Source organism: Dermacentor albipictus, chromosome 6, assembly GCF_038994185.2.
Source record: "Dermacentor albipictus isolate Rhodes 1998 colony chromosome 6, USDA_Dalb.pri_finalv2, whole genome shotgun sequence".
NCBI classification, from domain to species: domain Eukaryota; kingdom Metazoa; phylum Arthropoda; class Arachnida; order Ixodida; family Ixodidae; genus Dermacentor; species Dermacentor albipictus.
Genome location: NC_091826.1, coordinates 136968180 through 136983998, shown reverse-complemented (window position 1 = coordinate 136983998; position 15819 = coordinate 136968180). Strand labels below are relative to the sequence as shown.

Genomic DNA, 15819 nt, shown 5'->3' with positions numbered 1-15819 from the left:
ACCTCGTCCAACCACCTTACTCTCTCTCCCCTTTGGAGGAATTGTGCCTGTATATACTATGCCGAGAAAAGCATATGCTGCCTTCAAACAGACAAGTCCACGTGTCGAAACGTTCGCTCTTGCGTTCATCTTGTTCTCGTTTTCCTGGAATCTAGCAACTCCGAAAACCGTCACGTGACTTGCTGCATAGTGACGCCGAACGGTGCTCGGATAAGCCAAAGCAAGGAAGCTTCGGACACCCGTGTACTTAGATTGACGTGCACGTTAAAAACGCTAGGTGGTCATAATTTCCGGAGTCCTCCACTACGGCGTGCCTCATAATCAGAAAGTGGTTGCGGCACGTAAAGCCCCATACTTTAACACCTAGTCTTACCGACTGCAATCCGCGTAGTCATCATACGATGTGCGCAGACATGGCGTCGTCTGACCTTGGGGCAGCTTTCTTTCGATAGACATCATGACGTCGGCTCCCACTTGCCTGTGCTTCTAGATACTTCACTGAGGCAGGGACACAACACGCACAAATACAGAGAGAAGCACTGGTTGTTACACTCCTACCTGAGGATATCCGCACCTGCCTGTTAGGATCTTGGTGATCGAAATTAACCCTGGTGTTGTCTAACAGGGCTTCGCCGATTTCTTTCCCAGTGCGATATCTAAAGTGAAACTGATACGTCTGTGGGCCTTTTCAATCTTTGAGTTCATTCCTCATCAATGCGTATAACCTTTTCAAGAATAGACGCAAAAAAGCAGTTTATTTCGAAAGCTCACAAAAACTGTAAGTGTAGCCGAGCAGTTAGTGCGCACCAAATCGTTATGAAGAATATCCTTTCGCTACACATTCAAAACACCTAGATCTCAACACATTGAGGAAACAAAGTAGCACATATTTCTTTACGCCAGAAATATTTACTGAAGACGGTTTACTGAACACGACATTTTTGCATTGCGAGGCAGATAAGCAGTGGGAAAACGTTCGGATCACACTGCAGTGATAATGTTTTGCAGTACGCTTGTCATGAAACAATAAATTTATCGCAGTAGTTTTTAACTTATCGCAGTAGTATTCGGCATGCACTACAGATCAGGGCTATTTAGCATTTCCGAATCATCTAAATATCACGTCGCACTACATAAACATCACAGATCCAGCTGGCAAGAAGTGTTTGAAACTTCCTGCATTTTACATAACGATTTACCTGTAAAATTTTACATAAAAAATAAACCTTTATAGCTGAGTTTGCACAGAGTGACCATCTCTCTAAACGGAAAGCCCTGGATGACATCACAAAGATTGCAATGCATTGATAATGGATCTAAGTGATGCGTTCAAATAATCCTAAACATATACTAAAGCGGGCGATTTACAGGCTTTAAGGCAAAATAATTATTTTTGTGCTGAAATTCCACAGTTCTTTGCCTGAATGAATTGCTGCTTATTTTTATTTTTTTCGAGACAGCCTGGTCGAATAGTTTCATAAGTGCAAAGCAGCGATGTTCATTTAGGTCAACCACAGTGGCTTTGTTATGTTACATATGGTCAAAATTGTTTAAAGCTGCGATAGTTGTACGGAAAAAAAAAACACGTGGGTCGGACCTCTAATTTGTGACCAGTGTGGCCAGCCTCCGTAAGCCAAAAACAGTCCCTCCGCTTGACCGCGCGTCGCCCTCCTTGCTACATGAAGAGCGCACCTGTGGAGGCAACGGCGTCAGTAGGTGCGAGCGCAATGTCACTGGTATGAGCACAAGCGCCAGGGGGATCATGACCGAGCCGCACGTCACCACGCACAGCAGCCACACGCAGAAGAAGCGCCGCCTGCTCTCTGGTCGCTCCTCCTGCGGCCAATAAATGGTGGTTGGCTTTCAAAGGGCCCACATTCTGGAGGCGTCCGTGTTAACGCGAAAAAAGAGTGTTTGAATATTTTCCTGTTGTTTAATGGACTAGATACATAAAAGATGTTGCTTCTGAGAAACTGAAACAATTGCTTATATGAATATTGACACGTGTGCTTGTTTACCTTTATCGTGTGACCGGGTTTCACCACCTAACAAATGTTATCGCACAGCGCAGGACGCGCTTGCATGTATCGGAAGTTTCTCGAGAGTTATCGATGGCCGTATCCGCTGCCTGCTGTCATTGAACCTTGCGTAATCTGAGTTCAACGCGGGAGGCGAATAATGTAGAACTTTCTGGAAGACATGCGGGTCCCAGCGATTACTCTGGAACCTTTCATGACTGATGTATAAAAACCGACGCGCCTGACCCACTGATGAGATTTTTGACGATCGCCGAGTGTGTTGGCCGCTATGGTTGTTCTTTGAGTGAAGCGTACTTTTGAGGGCACACGTTCGGGCAATAAAACGCTAGCTTCGTTAACCAGTTTTTCTGCCTTCTTTACCGTCACTATTACGTGACAATATCATCCTAGATAAGGATTGTTTTGAGGCAAGCTCTAGACATGGCATGATAAAGATGCGGCTGCGCTACTCTCAGACTTCATGTGGGCAGACGACTTACTATGACGCGATCACTTTATTCTGAAGGTGAATAAAACATGGACGAGCTTTAAATAGGTATTTTGCAAAAGTTATTGTTCGAAGGCACGTACAGCGAATAAGGGCGGTATCAGTTTTGTACCTTGCCACTTAGAGTAGCCTCTCTATATTACGTATTCTGTGTTTTGCGATCAGCTTCTCTACATTGACACGTGTACTTATCTTTATCGGGCGACCACGTTTCGCCCCCTAACAAATGTTACCGGGCAGCGCGGGACGCGCCTGCATGTATCCGAAGTTTCTGGAAAGTTTTCGATGCTTCTATCCACTTTCTGTTGTCGTCGAACCTTATGTTATCTGATTTCATCGCCTCACGCGAATGGTGCAGAACTTTGTCGAAGGCACGCGGGTCCCAACGATTAGCCTGGAACATTCGACGACTGATCTATAAAAGCCGACGCGCTTGACCCGCTGATCAGATTTTCGACGATCGTCGACCAAGTTCGCCGCTATCGTTGTTCTATAAGTGTAGCCTGTCTTCTGGGAACAGGTTCGCCCAATAAAAGTAAGTTTTGTCGTTCACAGTATTGCTACTGTGTTTTTCAACGTCACAACCACGTGACATCTGGTGGAGGTGCTTTTTGTTCATGTACCTGACGCCCCCGACAAGCCGTGATCCAAGCCTGGACCGCAAAGAGAACACCAACGTAGTCCCAGACCATCGAGCAAGCCGTCGTCTTCAACAGCTGCCCCCGGAGCACGCATTTCAACCTGAGAAGACCAAGAAGATTGTGGCCAAGTCAACCCCAATGGCAGCCCCAGCGTGCCCCATCGTGCTGAAGCAGCCCAGGGAACCACCGACGTTCCAAGGTTCCACATTTGAGGACCCGGAAAGCTGGCTGGAAATGTATGAGAGGGTCGCTACGTTTAACGGCTCGAACAGTGACGACAAACTGCGATATGTCTTCTACGCATTGGAAGACGCTGCCAGGACGTGGTTCGAGAACCGCGAAGCCACCTTGACGACCTGGGACCTGTTCCAAAGCGGCTTCTTGCAGATATTCCCAAGCGTCGTACGCCGAGAACGAGCTCAAGCGCTATTAGAATTCCGGGTGCAGCTACCTAATGAGACAACCGCGATCTTCACGGAGAAAATGAGCCGTCTATTCCGTCACGCAGACCCCGAAATGCCCGAGGAGAAGAAAGTCCGCCTACTCATGCGTGGTGGGAAAGAGGAACTTTTTGCCGGAATGGCACGAAGCCCACCGAAGACCGTCGACGAATTTCTTCGCCAGGCCACCAGCATCGAGAAGACACTCGAGATGAGAAACCGGTAACTCGATCGCCGCACGAATTCTACAAACTACGCCGCGGTTCAATCACTGGCTACCGACAATCTATGTGAGACTATCAGAGCGGTCGTATAGGAGGAGCTGCAGAAGTTCTACCCAAGGTCGCAGTCCCAAGTGGATCCAATCGCTGAAATCATCAAAGAAGTTCAGCGATCGCTTGGAGCCGCTGAGGTGCAACCACGATCACCGCAACCTCAGCCGGAAGCGATGACCTACGCCGCCGTCGCCCGCCGTCAAGGTCGCCCTCCGCGACAACGCCAGGGCCCTGTAACGCCACAATTCCGTCGTCCGCCGCCGCAGCCACCAGCACGCCCACCCTTCGCCCAGCGCAGCTACTTGAGGAAGACGGACATTTGGCGAGCCCCCGACTACCGCCCGCTCTGCTACCACTGCGGCAAAGCCGGCCATGTGTACCGCCGATGTCCATAACGCGACCTGGGATTGTGAAGGTATGCCGTCGACGCACCGCACCCTCGGGAAGGTGAACGCCCTCGTGACATTGCCGACTACCTCGCCGCTACTCAGTGGAGCCCTCGACGACCGTCCCGTTCGCCGTCACCGGGCCGCTACCTGTCGCCGCAGCACCGACCATAAACCGGCCAAGCCCGGGGCCGCTCTGCGAACCCATATCCGGAAAACTAAAAGCAGCAACCGATAGAGGTTCGGTTGCTGTTCAACGAACTGAATGAGATCCTCTGCCGCCGACGCAGACTCCGAAGGGACCATCTCGACGACATAATAACGACACGCCGCCATCCCAACGAAGTCGGGAAGCCAAGACTACACCGAAGAAAGACGATTTGACGACGCGACGTTCCAACGTCAGTTCAACACGATGCAGCCGTGATCTGACGCGAAGACCTAACTGCGACGCCAGACAAAGAACCACCGCCGTCGACGTGCTTCTCGACGGCCACGCAGTTACCGCCTTAGTGGACACAGGGGCTGATTACTCCGTAATGAGTGGACACATCGCCACACAGTTGAAAAAAGTTAGGAACGCATGAGAAGGCCCTCAAATTCGGACCGCTGGAGGACACCTCATCACGCCGACCGGAATCTGCACGGCAAGAATAACCATTCATGACCGGATTTACCCTGCCACCTTCGTTATCCTCCAACAGTGTTCACGAGACGTCATTCTCGGTATGGACTTCCTGAACCAACACGGCGCAATCATCGACCTGAAGTCGAAGTCAGTAACGCTGTCGGGAGATAAAGCGATACCGCCGCAGAGCCCCCGTAGTCACCACGCCTTGAGTGTGCTCGAAGATCAAGTGAGCATCCAGCCTCAGTCCAGCATCGTTATTTTTGTGGGCACCGAAACACCCGCTGACATAGAAGGCGTAATCGAAGGCGTCCAACGTATACTGCTAGACCGTGAAATTTGCGTCGCAAGAGGGCTTGCTCGACTGCATAAAGGGAAAACTGAAGTGTTGCTGACAAACTTCAGCCAGGAGTTCAAGCACATCAACAAGGGCACGATGATCTCGTACATCGAGGAAATTCTGGAAGCCAGTAGTGCGTTTGTCCTCTCGGATTCCGCCGCATTCACTCCGACGACCATGGTTCGCGAACCAGACTTCGACATAAATCTAAGTCTCCCCGTGATTCAGCAACAGCAGCTCAGAAGTCTGCTCCGACGATAGAAAGGCTGCTTTTTGACGTCATCGATGATTCGACAAACGCCAGTCGCCAAGCATCGAATAATCACCGAGAAGTGCGCTCGACCACTCCGCCAGAGCGCTTACCGAGTTTCGCCGCGAGAACGTGAAGCTATAAGAGAACAAGTCGACGAAATGCTGTGCGATGACATCATCCAGCCGTCGAAAAGCCCGTGGGCATCCCGTGTTGTCCTGGTGAAGAAAAAGGACCGAACCCTACGTTTCTGCGTCGATTATCGTCGTCTGAACAAGATCATGAAGAAGGACGTATACCCCCTCCCACGGATAGACGACACATTGGATCGGCTCTCCAACGCTAAATACTTCTCGACGATGGACCTCAAGTCTTGCTATTGGCAAATAGAAGTCGACAAAAGAGATCGCGAAAAGACCGTCTTCATCACCCCGGACGGCCTCTACGAGTTCAAGGTTATGCCATTTGGACTGTGCTCGGCGCCTGCAACGTTCCAGCGCGTGATGGACATGGGTTTTGCAGGTTTGAAGTGGCAGACCTATCTCGTTTACTTGGATGACGTCGTTGTGTTCGCCGGAAATTTCGACGACTAACTCAGGCGGCTTGCAACAGTGCTAGAGGCCATCAAGTCATCAGGGCTCACTCTGAAGCCAGAGAAGTGCCGCTTCGCTTACGATGAGCTTCTGTTCCTAGGCCAAGTCATCAGCAAGTCTGGAGTCCGCCCCAAACCGCAGAAGACAGCTGCCATAGCAAAGTTCCGGCAGCCCATCGACAAAAAGGCAGTGCGTAAATCTCTTGAGGGTGCAGCGGTGGCGTAGAGGTAGAACACCCGCCTCGCGTGCAAGAGGTCCGTGGTTCGAATCCCGGTGCCGGCAATTTTCCACCGGATTAAAAAAAAAGAAAAAAAATCCGCGTGTTGATAAAATTGCACAAACAGGCCTGGAGTGTGGCCTGATCGCGGTGACCAGAACCGGTAACGCACTCCCTCACCAGAGCAGGATTGGCCACCCTGGTGCAGTACTTGGCCACAACCTCCTATGAACACAACAATCAAACCCCGGCCCTCAGTCCCCAGCAGCTGCGAAGCAACTGACCACGGCGGCGGTCAGACCTGCGACGCTGCAGAGGGTGCTAAGAATCACTGGCTGCGGACAGGCCGCCATTGGAATATGAACTTGGCAACGTTTAATGCTAGAACGTTATCTAGTGAGGCGAGTCTAGCAGTGCTATTGGAGGAATTAGAGGGTAGTAAATGGGATATAATAGGGCTCAGTGAAGTTAGGAGGCCAAAAGAAGCATGCACAGTGCTAAATAGTGGGCACCTCCTTTGCTACCGGGGCTTAGCGGAGAGAAGAGAACTAGGAGTCGGATTCCGGGTTAATAAGAATATAGCTGGTAACATACAGGAATTCTATAGCATTAACGAGAGGGTGGCAGGCCTTGTTGTGAAACTTAATAAGAGGTACAAAATGAAGATTGTACCGGTTTACGCCCCTACATCAAGTCATGATGACCAGGAAGTCGAAAGCTTCTATGAAGACGTGGAATCGGCACTGGGTAGAGTGAAAACTAAATACACTATACTAATGGGCGACTTTAATGCCAAGGTAGGCAAGAAGCAGGCTGGAGACAAGGCAGTGGGGGAATATGGCATAGGCACTAGGAATAGCAGGGGAGAGTTATTAGGAGAGTTTGCGGAACAGAATAATATGAGGATAATGAATACCTTCTTCCGCAAGCGGGATAGCCGAAAGTGGACGTGGAGGAGCCCGAACGGCGAGACTATAAATGAAATAGACCTCATACTCTGCGCTAACCCTGGCATCATACAAGATGTGGAGGTGCTCGGCAAGGTGCGCTGCAGTGACCACAGGATGGTAAGAACTCGCATTAGCCTAGACGTGAGGAGGGAACGGAAGAAACTGGTACATAAGAAGCCGATCAATGAGTTAGCAGTAAGAGGGAAAATAGAGGAATTCCAGATCAAGCTACAGAACAGGTATTCAGCTTTAACTCAGGAAGAGGACCTTAGTGTTGAAGCAATGAACGACAATCTTGTGGACATCATTAAGGAGTGTGCAATGGAAGTCGGTGGTAACTCTGTTAGGCAGGAAACCAGCAAACTATCGCAGGAGACGAAAGATCTGATCAAGAAATGCCAATGTATGAAAGCATCTAACCCTACAGCTAGAATAGAAGTGGCAGAACTTTCGAAGTTAATCAACAAGCGTAAGACAGCTGACATAAGGAAGTATAATATGGATAGAATTCAACATGCTCTCAGGAACGGAGGAAGCCTAAAAACAGTGAAGAAGAAACTAGGAATCGGCAAGAATCAGATGTATGCGTTAAGAGACAAAGCCGGCAATATCATTACTAATATGGATGAGATAGTTGAAGTAGCTGAGGAGTTCTATAGAGATTTATCTAGTACCAGTGGCACCCACGACGATAATGGAAGAGAAAATAGTCTAGAAGAATTCGAAATCCCGAAGGTAACGCCGGGAGAAGTAAAGAAAGCCTTAGGAGATATGCAAAGGGGGAAGGCAGCTGGAGAGGATCAGGTAACAGCAGATTTGTTGAAGGATGGTGGACAGATTGTTCTAGAGAAGCTGGCCACCCTGTATACGCAATGCCTCATGACCTCGAGCGTACCGGAATCTTGGAAGAACGCTAACATAATCCTAATCCATAAGAAAGGGGACGCCAAAGACTTGAAAAATTATAGACCGATCAGCTTACTGTCCGTTGCCTACAAAGTATTTACTAAGGTAATTGCAAATAGAATCAGGAACACCTTAGACTTCTGTCAACCAAAGGACCAGGCAGGATTCCGTAAAGGCTACTCAACAATAGACCATATTCACACTATCAATCAAGTGATAGAGAAATGTGCAGAATATAACCAACCCTTATATATAGCTTTCATTGATTACGAGAAGGCGTTTGATTCAGTCGAAACCCCAGCAGTCATGGAGGCATTACGGAATCAGGGTGTAGATGAGCCATATGTAAAAATATTGGAAGATATCTATAGCGGCTCCACAGCCACCGTAGTCCTCCATAAAGCAAGCAACAAAATCCCAATAGAGAAAGGCGTCAGGCAGGGAGATACGATATCTCCAATGCTATTCACAGCGTGTTTACAGGAGGTATTCAGAGACCTGGATTGGGAAGAATTGGGGATTAAAGTTGATGGAGAATACCTTAGTAACTTGCGATTCGCTGATGATATTGCCTTGTTTAGTAACTCAGGGGACCAATTGCAATGCATGCTCACTGACCTGGAGAGGCAAAGTAGACGAGTGGATCTAAAAATTAATCTGCAGAAAACTAAAGTAATGCTTAACAGTCTCGGGAGACAACAGCAATTTACAATAGGCAGCGAGATACTGGAAGTCGTAAGGGAATACATCTACTTAGGACAGGTATTGACGGCGGATCCGGATCATGAGACGGAAATAATCAGAAGAATAAGAATGGGCTGGGGTGCGTTTGGCAGGCATTCCCAAATCATGAACAGCAGGTTGCCATTACCCCTCAAGAGAAAAGTATATAATAGCTGTGTCTTACCAGTACTCACTTACGGGGCAGAAACCTGGAGGCTTACGAAAAGGGTACTACTCAAATTAAGGACGACACAACGAGCTATGGAAAGAAGAATGATAGGTGTAACGTTAAGGGATAAGAAAAGAGCAGATTGGGTGAGGGAACAAACGCGAGTTAATGACATCTTAGTTGAAATCAAGAAAAAGAAATGGGCATGGGCAGGACATGTAATGAGGAGGGAAGATAACCGATGGTCATTAAGGGTTACGGACTGGATCCCAAGGGAAGGGAAGCGTAGCAGGGGGCGGCAGAAAGTTAGGTGGGCGGATGAGATTAAGAAGTTTGCAGGGACGGCATGGCCACAATTAGTACATGACCGGGGTTGTTGGAGAAATATGGGAGAGGCCTTTGCCCTGCAGTGGGCGTAACCAGGCTGATGATGTTGATGATGAAATCTCTTGGCATGTGTGCCTACTACAGGTGATTTGTCAAGGGCTTTTCGCGCATCGTTGAGCCGCTGACACAGCTAACTAAATGTGACTTCGAGTTCAAGTGGGAAACGCCGTAGGCCGACGCATTTGAAGAACTCAAGCGACGCATGCAGTCGCCGCCCGTACTCGCCCACTTCGACGAGCACGCGAATGCCGAAATACACACTGGCGCGAGTAGTCTAGGCCTCGGTGCCGTCCTAGTCCAGAGAAAAGATTTATATGAACACGTGATACCTTACGCTAGCGGGTCGCTGTCAAAAAACGGAAGGCAAATATTCTACAACCGAAAAGGATAGCCTTGCTATCGTTTGGGCTACAGCGAAATTTCGCCCTTACCTATATGGCAGGCAAGTCAAAGTGGTCAGCGATCATCACGCGTTGTGTTGGCTAGCTAACTTAAAAAGACCCTTCAGGACGGCTGGGACGGTGAAGCCTCAGACTACAAGAATACGACATCACTGTATCATACAAGTCCGGACGAAAACATTCAAATGCCAATTGCCTATCACGCGCCCTCATTGACCCGCCGCCGCAAGACGACGAGGATGACGACGCCTTCTTTGGAATAATAAGCGCGGAAGACTTCGCCGAACAGCAACGAGGAGACCCGGAGCTAAAAGCCCTAATCAAGTACTTGGAAGGGCATACCGACGTTCTCCCTAGGGCATTTAGGCGTGTATTGTCTTCGTTCACGCTTCACAACAACCTACTCATGAAAAAGAACTTCTCACCATGCCACGCCAACTACCTTCTTGTTGTTCCGTCGACGCTACGTCCAGAAGTACTGCACGCCCTACATGACGATCCGACCGCTGCGCACCTCGGTTTCTCCCTGACGCCATCGAGGATACAAGAAAGGTATTACTGGCCGCACTGAACCGCCGATGTCACCCGTTACGTCAAGACATGCTGAGACTGTCAGCGAAGCAAGATATCACCGATAAGGCCAGTAGGATTACTACAGCCGATCAAGCCTCCTTACCGACCTTTTCACCAGATCGAGATTTACTTGTTGGTACCGTTTCCGACATCAGCTTCCGGAAATAAGTGGATCATCGTGGCAACGGACTAGCTCACCCGCTTCGCTGAAACTAAAGCTCTACCGAAAGGCAGCGCAGCCGAAGCGGCGAAAATTTTCCTCAAGCACATCCTGCTGCGACATGGTGCTCCAGAAGTCCTCATCACCGACAGAGGAACGGCTTTTACAGCAGAGTTCACGCACGCCATTCTGCAATACAGCCAGACAAGTCACAGGAGAACAACCGCCTACCATCCGCAGGCGAATGGTCTCACGGAGCGCCTGAACAAGACCGTCGCCGACATGCTAGCAATGTACGTCGACGTCGAGCACAAGACATGGGATGCGGTCCTGCGTACGTAACATTCGCTTACAACACGGCGGTGCAAGAAACAACACAGACCACGCCATTTAAGCTTGTTTACGGCAAGAACCCGACGACGACGGTCGACGCCATGCTACCGCATGTCAGTGACGAGGAAAATCTTGGCGTCGATACCAATCTCCAGCGCACCGAAGAAGCCCGAGAGCTCCGCCTACGGATCAAGAGCCAGCAGAGGACCAACAGCCGACACTACAACCTTCGGCGACGCTTCGTCGAGTACCAGCCAGACCTCAGCCAGGACTCGGTGAGAAGCTACTGCAACGCTATTTCGGACACTACAAGGTCATCCGACGTATTGGCACACTGGAATATGAAGTCGTGCCAGAGGGCATTTCACATTCACAGCGGCGCCGCTCACGATTTGAAGTGGTCCACGTGGTGCGCCTTGAACCATTTTACGGACGCTGACGAACTTTCTTATTTGGTTGTTTACTTTGCTACGCGTGCTTTTCTTTATTACTGTCGTTTGTTTGCAGCATCGCTTCGATGCTTTTTAAGAGGGTGGTAATGACACATGTACTTATCTTTATAGGGCGAGCGCGTTTCACCGCCTAACGAATGTTATCGCACAGTGCGGGACGCACCTGCGCGTAGCCGAAGTTTCTGGAAAGTTATCGATGCTTCTATCCGCTTTCTGTTGTTGCCGAACCTGATGGTATCTGATTTCATCGCCTGACGCGAATGGTGTAGAACTTTGTGGAAGGCACGCGGGTCCCAATGTTTAGGCTGGAACATTCGACGACTGATCTATAAAAGCCGACGCGTTTGACGCGCTGATCAGATTTTCAACGATCGCCAACCATGGTCGCCGCTATCGTTGTGCTATAACTGCAGCCTGTCTTGTGTGCGCAGGTTCGCCCAATAAAAGTTAGTTTTATCGTTCACAGTATTGCTACTGTGTTCTTCAACGTCACCACCACATGACAATATTACCAGATGCAGTTTACGCCTGACCTCTGTCGAGCACATTATGCAACGTGTAGGTGAGAAATCAAAAGGTATGTCGGCGGATCGCAAACACATACTGAAACCGGTGGTAAAGCTTCTTTGTTGCTTATTTAAATCCCTCTACATCACTTGCAAAATTATGGGCAGCTGCGCGAGTTGCTGTAGTAGCATGATTATAACTGGGTCGAAGACTACCACATGGAACGGCAATAGGGAAGACAGTGCGCCGACTCTCAAATGAAGTTTATTGTAAGAAACACACACGCACACACAATTGTGGTGGTTGCTATTAGCTTGCCCTTAGAAACGGGGCGGTTGGTCGTGCCCCACTTTTAATAATTTGCCTAATGTCTTATCTATATATGAAAAGAAACACAAAGCTCTCAGCATCAAATTTCTTGAACCACCATCAGAAACATTGTTTTAGTTTGGCTAGATTGTGTGTGATTTCCTTGGTTTTCTGCTGCCAAACTTACAATCAGCTCTTATCTCTTTCGCAGGCCTCTTTACTTTCTCCCTGCTATTCCTGGACCCAAGAGCCTCAAGGTGGGCAGAACCTACCGTTAAGCAGGTGTCTTCACATTCTATTAAACATTTTCCATCGTTTCCCTAGCTTTACCGCAGCTAGGGCATGCTTCTTGTTCTTTGTTATACCTTGGCATATAAGTACACGTTCTAACACATCCTGATCTGGAATCGGAAAGAAAAGACATGCTCTTTGAGTTATCATAAATGTTTCTTCAATTATTTTTCTCTCCAAAATAGTTACTCAGAGCAGGTTTGTTTTATTCATTTATTTATTTGTACATACTGCAGTCTATACAGACCAAAGAGGTGGGCGTATTTCTGCAAACACTCATATAGGACAAGAATAATATGTGCTTTTGTGTTCGACATATGGAACAGAAAAAGAAGGAGAGCAAAGAAAAAAAAGTAACAAGTTGGCCTTTTTGTATTGCGAAGGACGATATTCAGACCATCAGACAAATGCGCTGTGATAGTCAATATCACGCCAAAATAACAAGTTCTCATCAGAACAAAATGCACTTGCATAGGCGATAGTAAAACCAACATGAATAAAAGAAGGGAAAAGTAACATTCCATATCATTGTGTAAAATACATGAGTAGTGCCCGCTCAAAATTATCAGCAGAGAAAACTTTGAGGGTACATCATTCCACTGAACAGCAATACGAGGAAACAATGAAGTTTTAAACAGGTTACGGCGTGCACGGAAAGCGAGCAAGCTGTGAGCGTGCCGGTGTCGAGACACGCGTGACAGGTAAGGTTGAATGTATGTTCGTCCATTCAATTAAGGCGACTTGTCGTACATCGTAAAAAAAAATTTAGTCGCGCCACATTTCTTCGTGCTTCTAAGGTAGGGATATGGTTTTCGATCATTAGTTGTGACGGCGAATCAGTGGACCTAAACTTGCTGAAAATGAACCGTACGGCTCGCCTCTGAACCATTTCAAGCGTATGCTTATTCTTTATGTTATAGGGGTACCATACTATTGAGGCGTATTCTAGTTTTAGCAATATTGTCACGTGGTAGCGACGTGAAACAAGACAGTAGCAATACTGCGAATGGCAAAACTAGCTTTTATCGGGCGAACCTGTGCGCACGAAAACAGGCTACACTTAAAGCACAACGATAGCTGCGAACACAATGGGCGATCGTCGAAAATGTGATCAGCGGGTCAAACGCGTCGGCTTTTATAGAGCAGCTGTCGAATGTTCCAGAGTAACCGCTGGGACCCGCGTGTCTTCCACAAAGTTCTACACTACTCGCGTCGCGCATACCTGTAATCAGATTACACTAGTTGCGGGGAAAGGCAGCAGATGGAACCATCGATAACATTCCAGAAACTTCTTTTACATCCAGGCGCGTCCTGCGCTCTGCGATAACATTTGTTAGGTGGTGAAAAGTGGTCGCCCGATAAAGAAGTACACGTGTCATAACCCCCCTCTTAAAAAGCATCGTCTCAATGCTACAAATATAAGAGAGCGAGAAGCAAAAGGACACTTATCAAAGAAGTGACAAAACAACGAAAAGAAACAAAGTCCAAAGGTCAGTTACGCGAAGTCCCAAAGTCCATTAACGCTGGAGTTGTGCTCCTGTGGCTTGTATGGCTCTACTGCAGAATGGCTTGGATGAGCTCTCCTGTAAGCGCTGTTCCTCTGTCGGTGATGAGGGCTTCTGGGGCACAATGTCGCAGCAATGTTCTCGACGAAAAATTCCACCACTCCGGCTGCGCTGCCTTTCGGTAGAGCTTTAGTTTCAGCGAAACGGGTGAAATAAGCCGTCGCCACGACGATCCACTTACTTCCGGATTTTGACGTCGGAAACGGTCGCAACATATCCATCACAATCTGCTGAAATGGTCGGCAAGGATGTTTGATTGGCTGTAGTAATCCTGCTGGCCTTGTCGGTGGTGTCTTGCGTCACTGACAATCTCGGCATGTCTTGACGTAACGGGTGACGTCGGCGGTCAGACGCGGCCAGTAATACGTTTCCTGTATCCTCGACGGCGCTCGGGAGACTCCGAGGTGCTCAGCGGTTGGATCGTCATGTAGGGCGTACAGTACTTCTGGACGTAGCACTGACGGAACAACAAGAAGGTAGCTTGCACGGACTGGTGAGTTCTCCTTTACGAGCAGGTCGTTTTGTAATGTGAAAAAAGACAATCCGGGCTTAAATGCCCTAGGTACTACATCGGTGTTCTCTTCCAAATACTCGACGAGGTTGTTCAACTCCAGGTCTGCCCGTTGCGGTTTAGTGAAGTCTTCTGCGCATATTATTCCGAGGAAGGCGTCGTAATCCTAGTCGTCTTCCGGCGGGGAAACAAGGGGTCGCATGATAGGCAGTCGGCGTCTGAGTGTTTTCGTCCGGACTTCTAGATTACTGTGACGTCATATTATTGCAGTCTAAGGCTCCACTTCGACAGCCGTCCTGCAGGGTCCTTTAACTCAGCTAGCCAACACAACACGTGATGGTCGCTGACGACTTTGAATGGCCTGCCATATAGGTAAGGGCGGAATTTTGTTGTAGCCCAAGTGTTGGCGAGGCGTTCCTTTTCAGTCGTAGAATAATTGCCTTCCCGTTTTGGCAGCGGCTGGCTAGCATAAGATATCACCCGTTAATGTCCGTCTTTCTTTTGGACCAGGACGGCATCGAGGCCTGGGGTACTGGCATCAGTGTTGACTTCGGTATCGGCGTCTTCGTCGAAATGTACAAGTACCGGTGGTGATTGCATGCGCCATTTTAGTTCTTGAAATGCGTCAGCCTGCGGCGTTTGCCACTTGAACTCGACATCAGATTTGGTTAGATGCATTAGCAGCTCAGAGATGCGTGAAAAGTCCTTGACAAAGCGCCTGTAGTGGGAACACATGCCAAGGAATCTACGGAGTGCCTTCTTGTCGATGGGCTGCGGGAACTTTGTGCGATGGCAGCTATTTTCCACGGGTCGGGGCGCACTCCGGATTTGATGATGACGTGGCCTAGGAACAGAAGCTCACGTAAGCGAAGCGGCACTTTTCTGGCTTTAGAGTCAGCCCTGATGATTTGATGGCCTCTAGTACTGTCGCAAACCGCCTAAGGTGATCGAAATTTCCAGCGAAGACGATGACGTCATCCAGGTGAACAATCAATCAATCAATCAATCAATCAAACAATCAAACATTCAATCTTGCTAACAACCTGTCCATGACCAGCTGGAACGTTGCAGGTGCCGAGCAGAGTTCGAATGGCATGACCATGAACTCGTAGAGGCCATCTGGCGCGATGAAGGCAGTCTTTTCGCGATATCTCTCGTCGACTTCTATTTGCCAGTAGCCAGACTTCAGGTCCATCGGCGTGAAGTATTTAGCGTTGCGGAGCCGATCCAATGCGTCGTCTATCCGTGGAAGGGGGTATACGTCTTTCTTCGTGATCTTGTTCAGT

At 48.7% G+C, this 15819-nt stretch overlaps 1 protein-coding gene across 1 annotated transcript in view; it reads right to left on the bottom strand.

The window, feature by feature from the left end:
• The window catches only part of LOC135902292 (chitinase-3-like protein 1), an 830286-nt gene that overhangs the window by 655958 nt on the left and 158509 nt on the right, over window positions 1-15819 (bottom strand). Inside the window, exon 3 of the mRNA XM_065432259.1 lies at window positions 1693-1836. Coding sequence (XP_065288331.1) covers window positions 1693-1836 — 144 coding nt within the window. The remainder of the gene's footprint in view (window positions 1-1692; window positions 1837-15819) is intronic.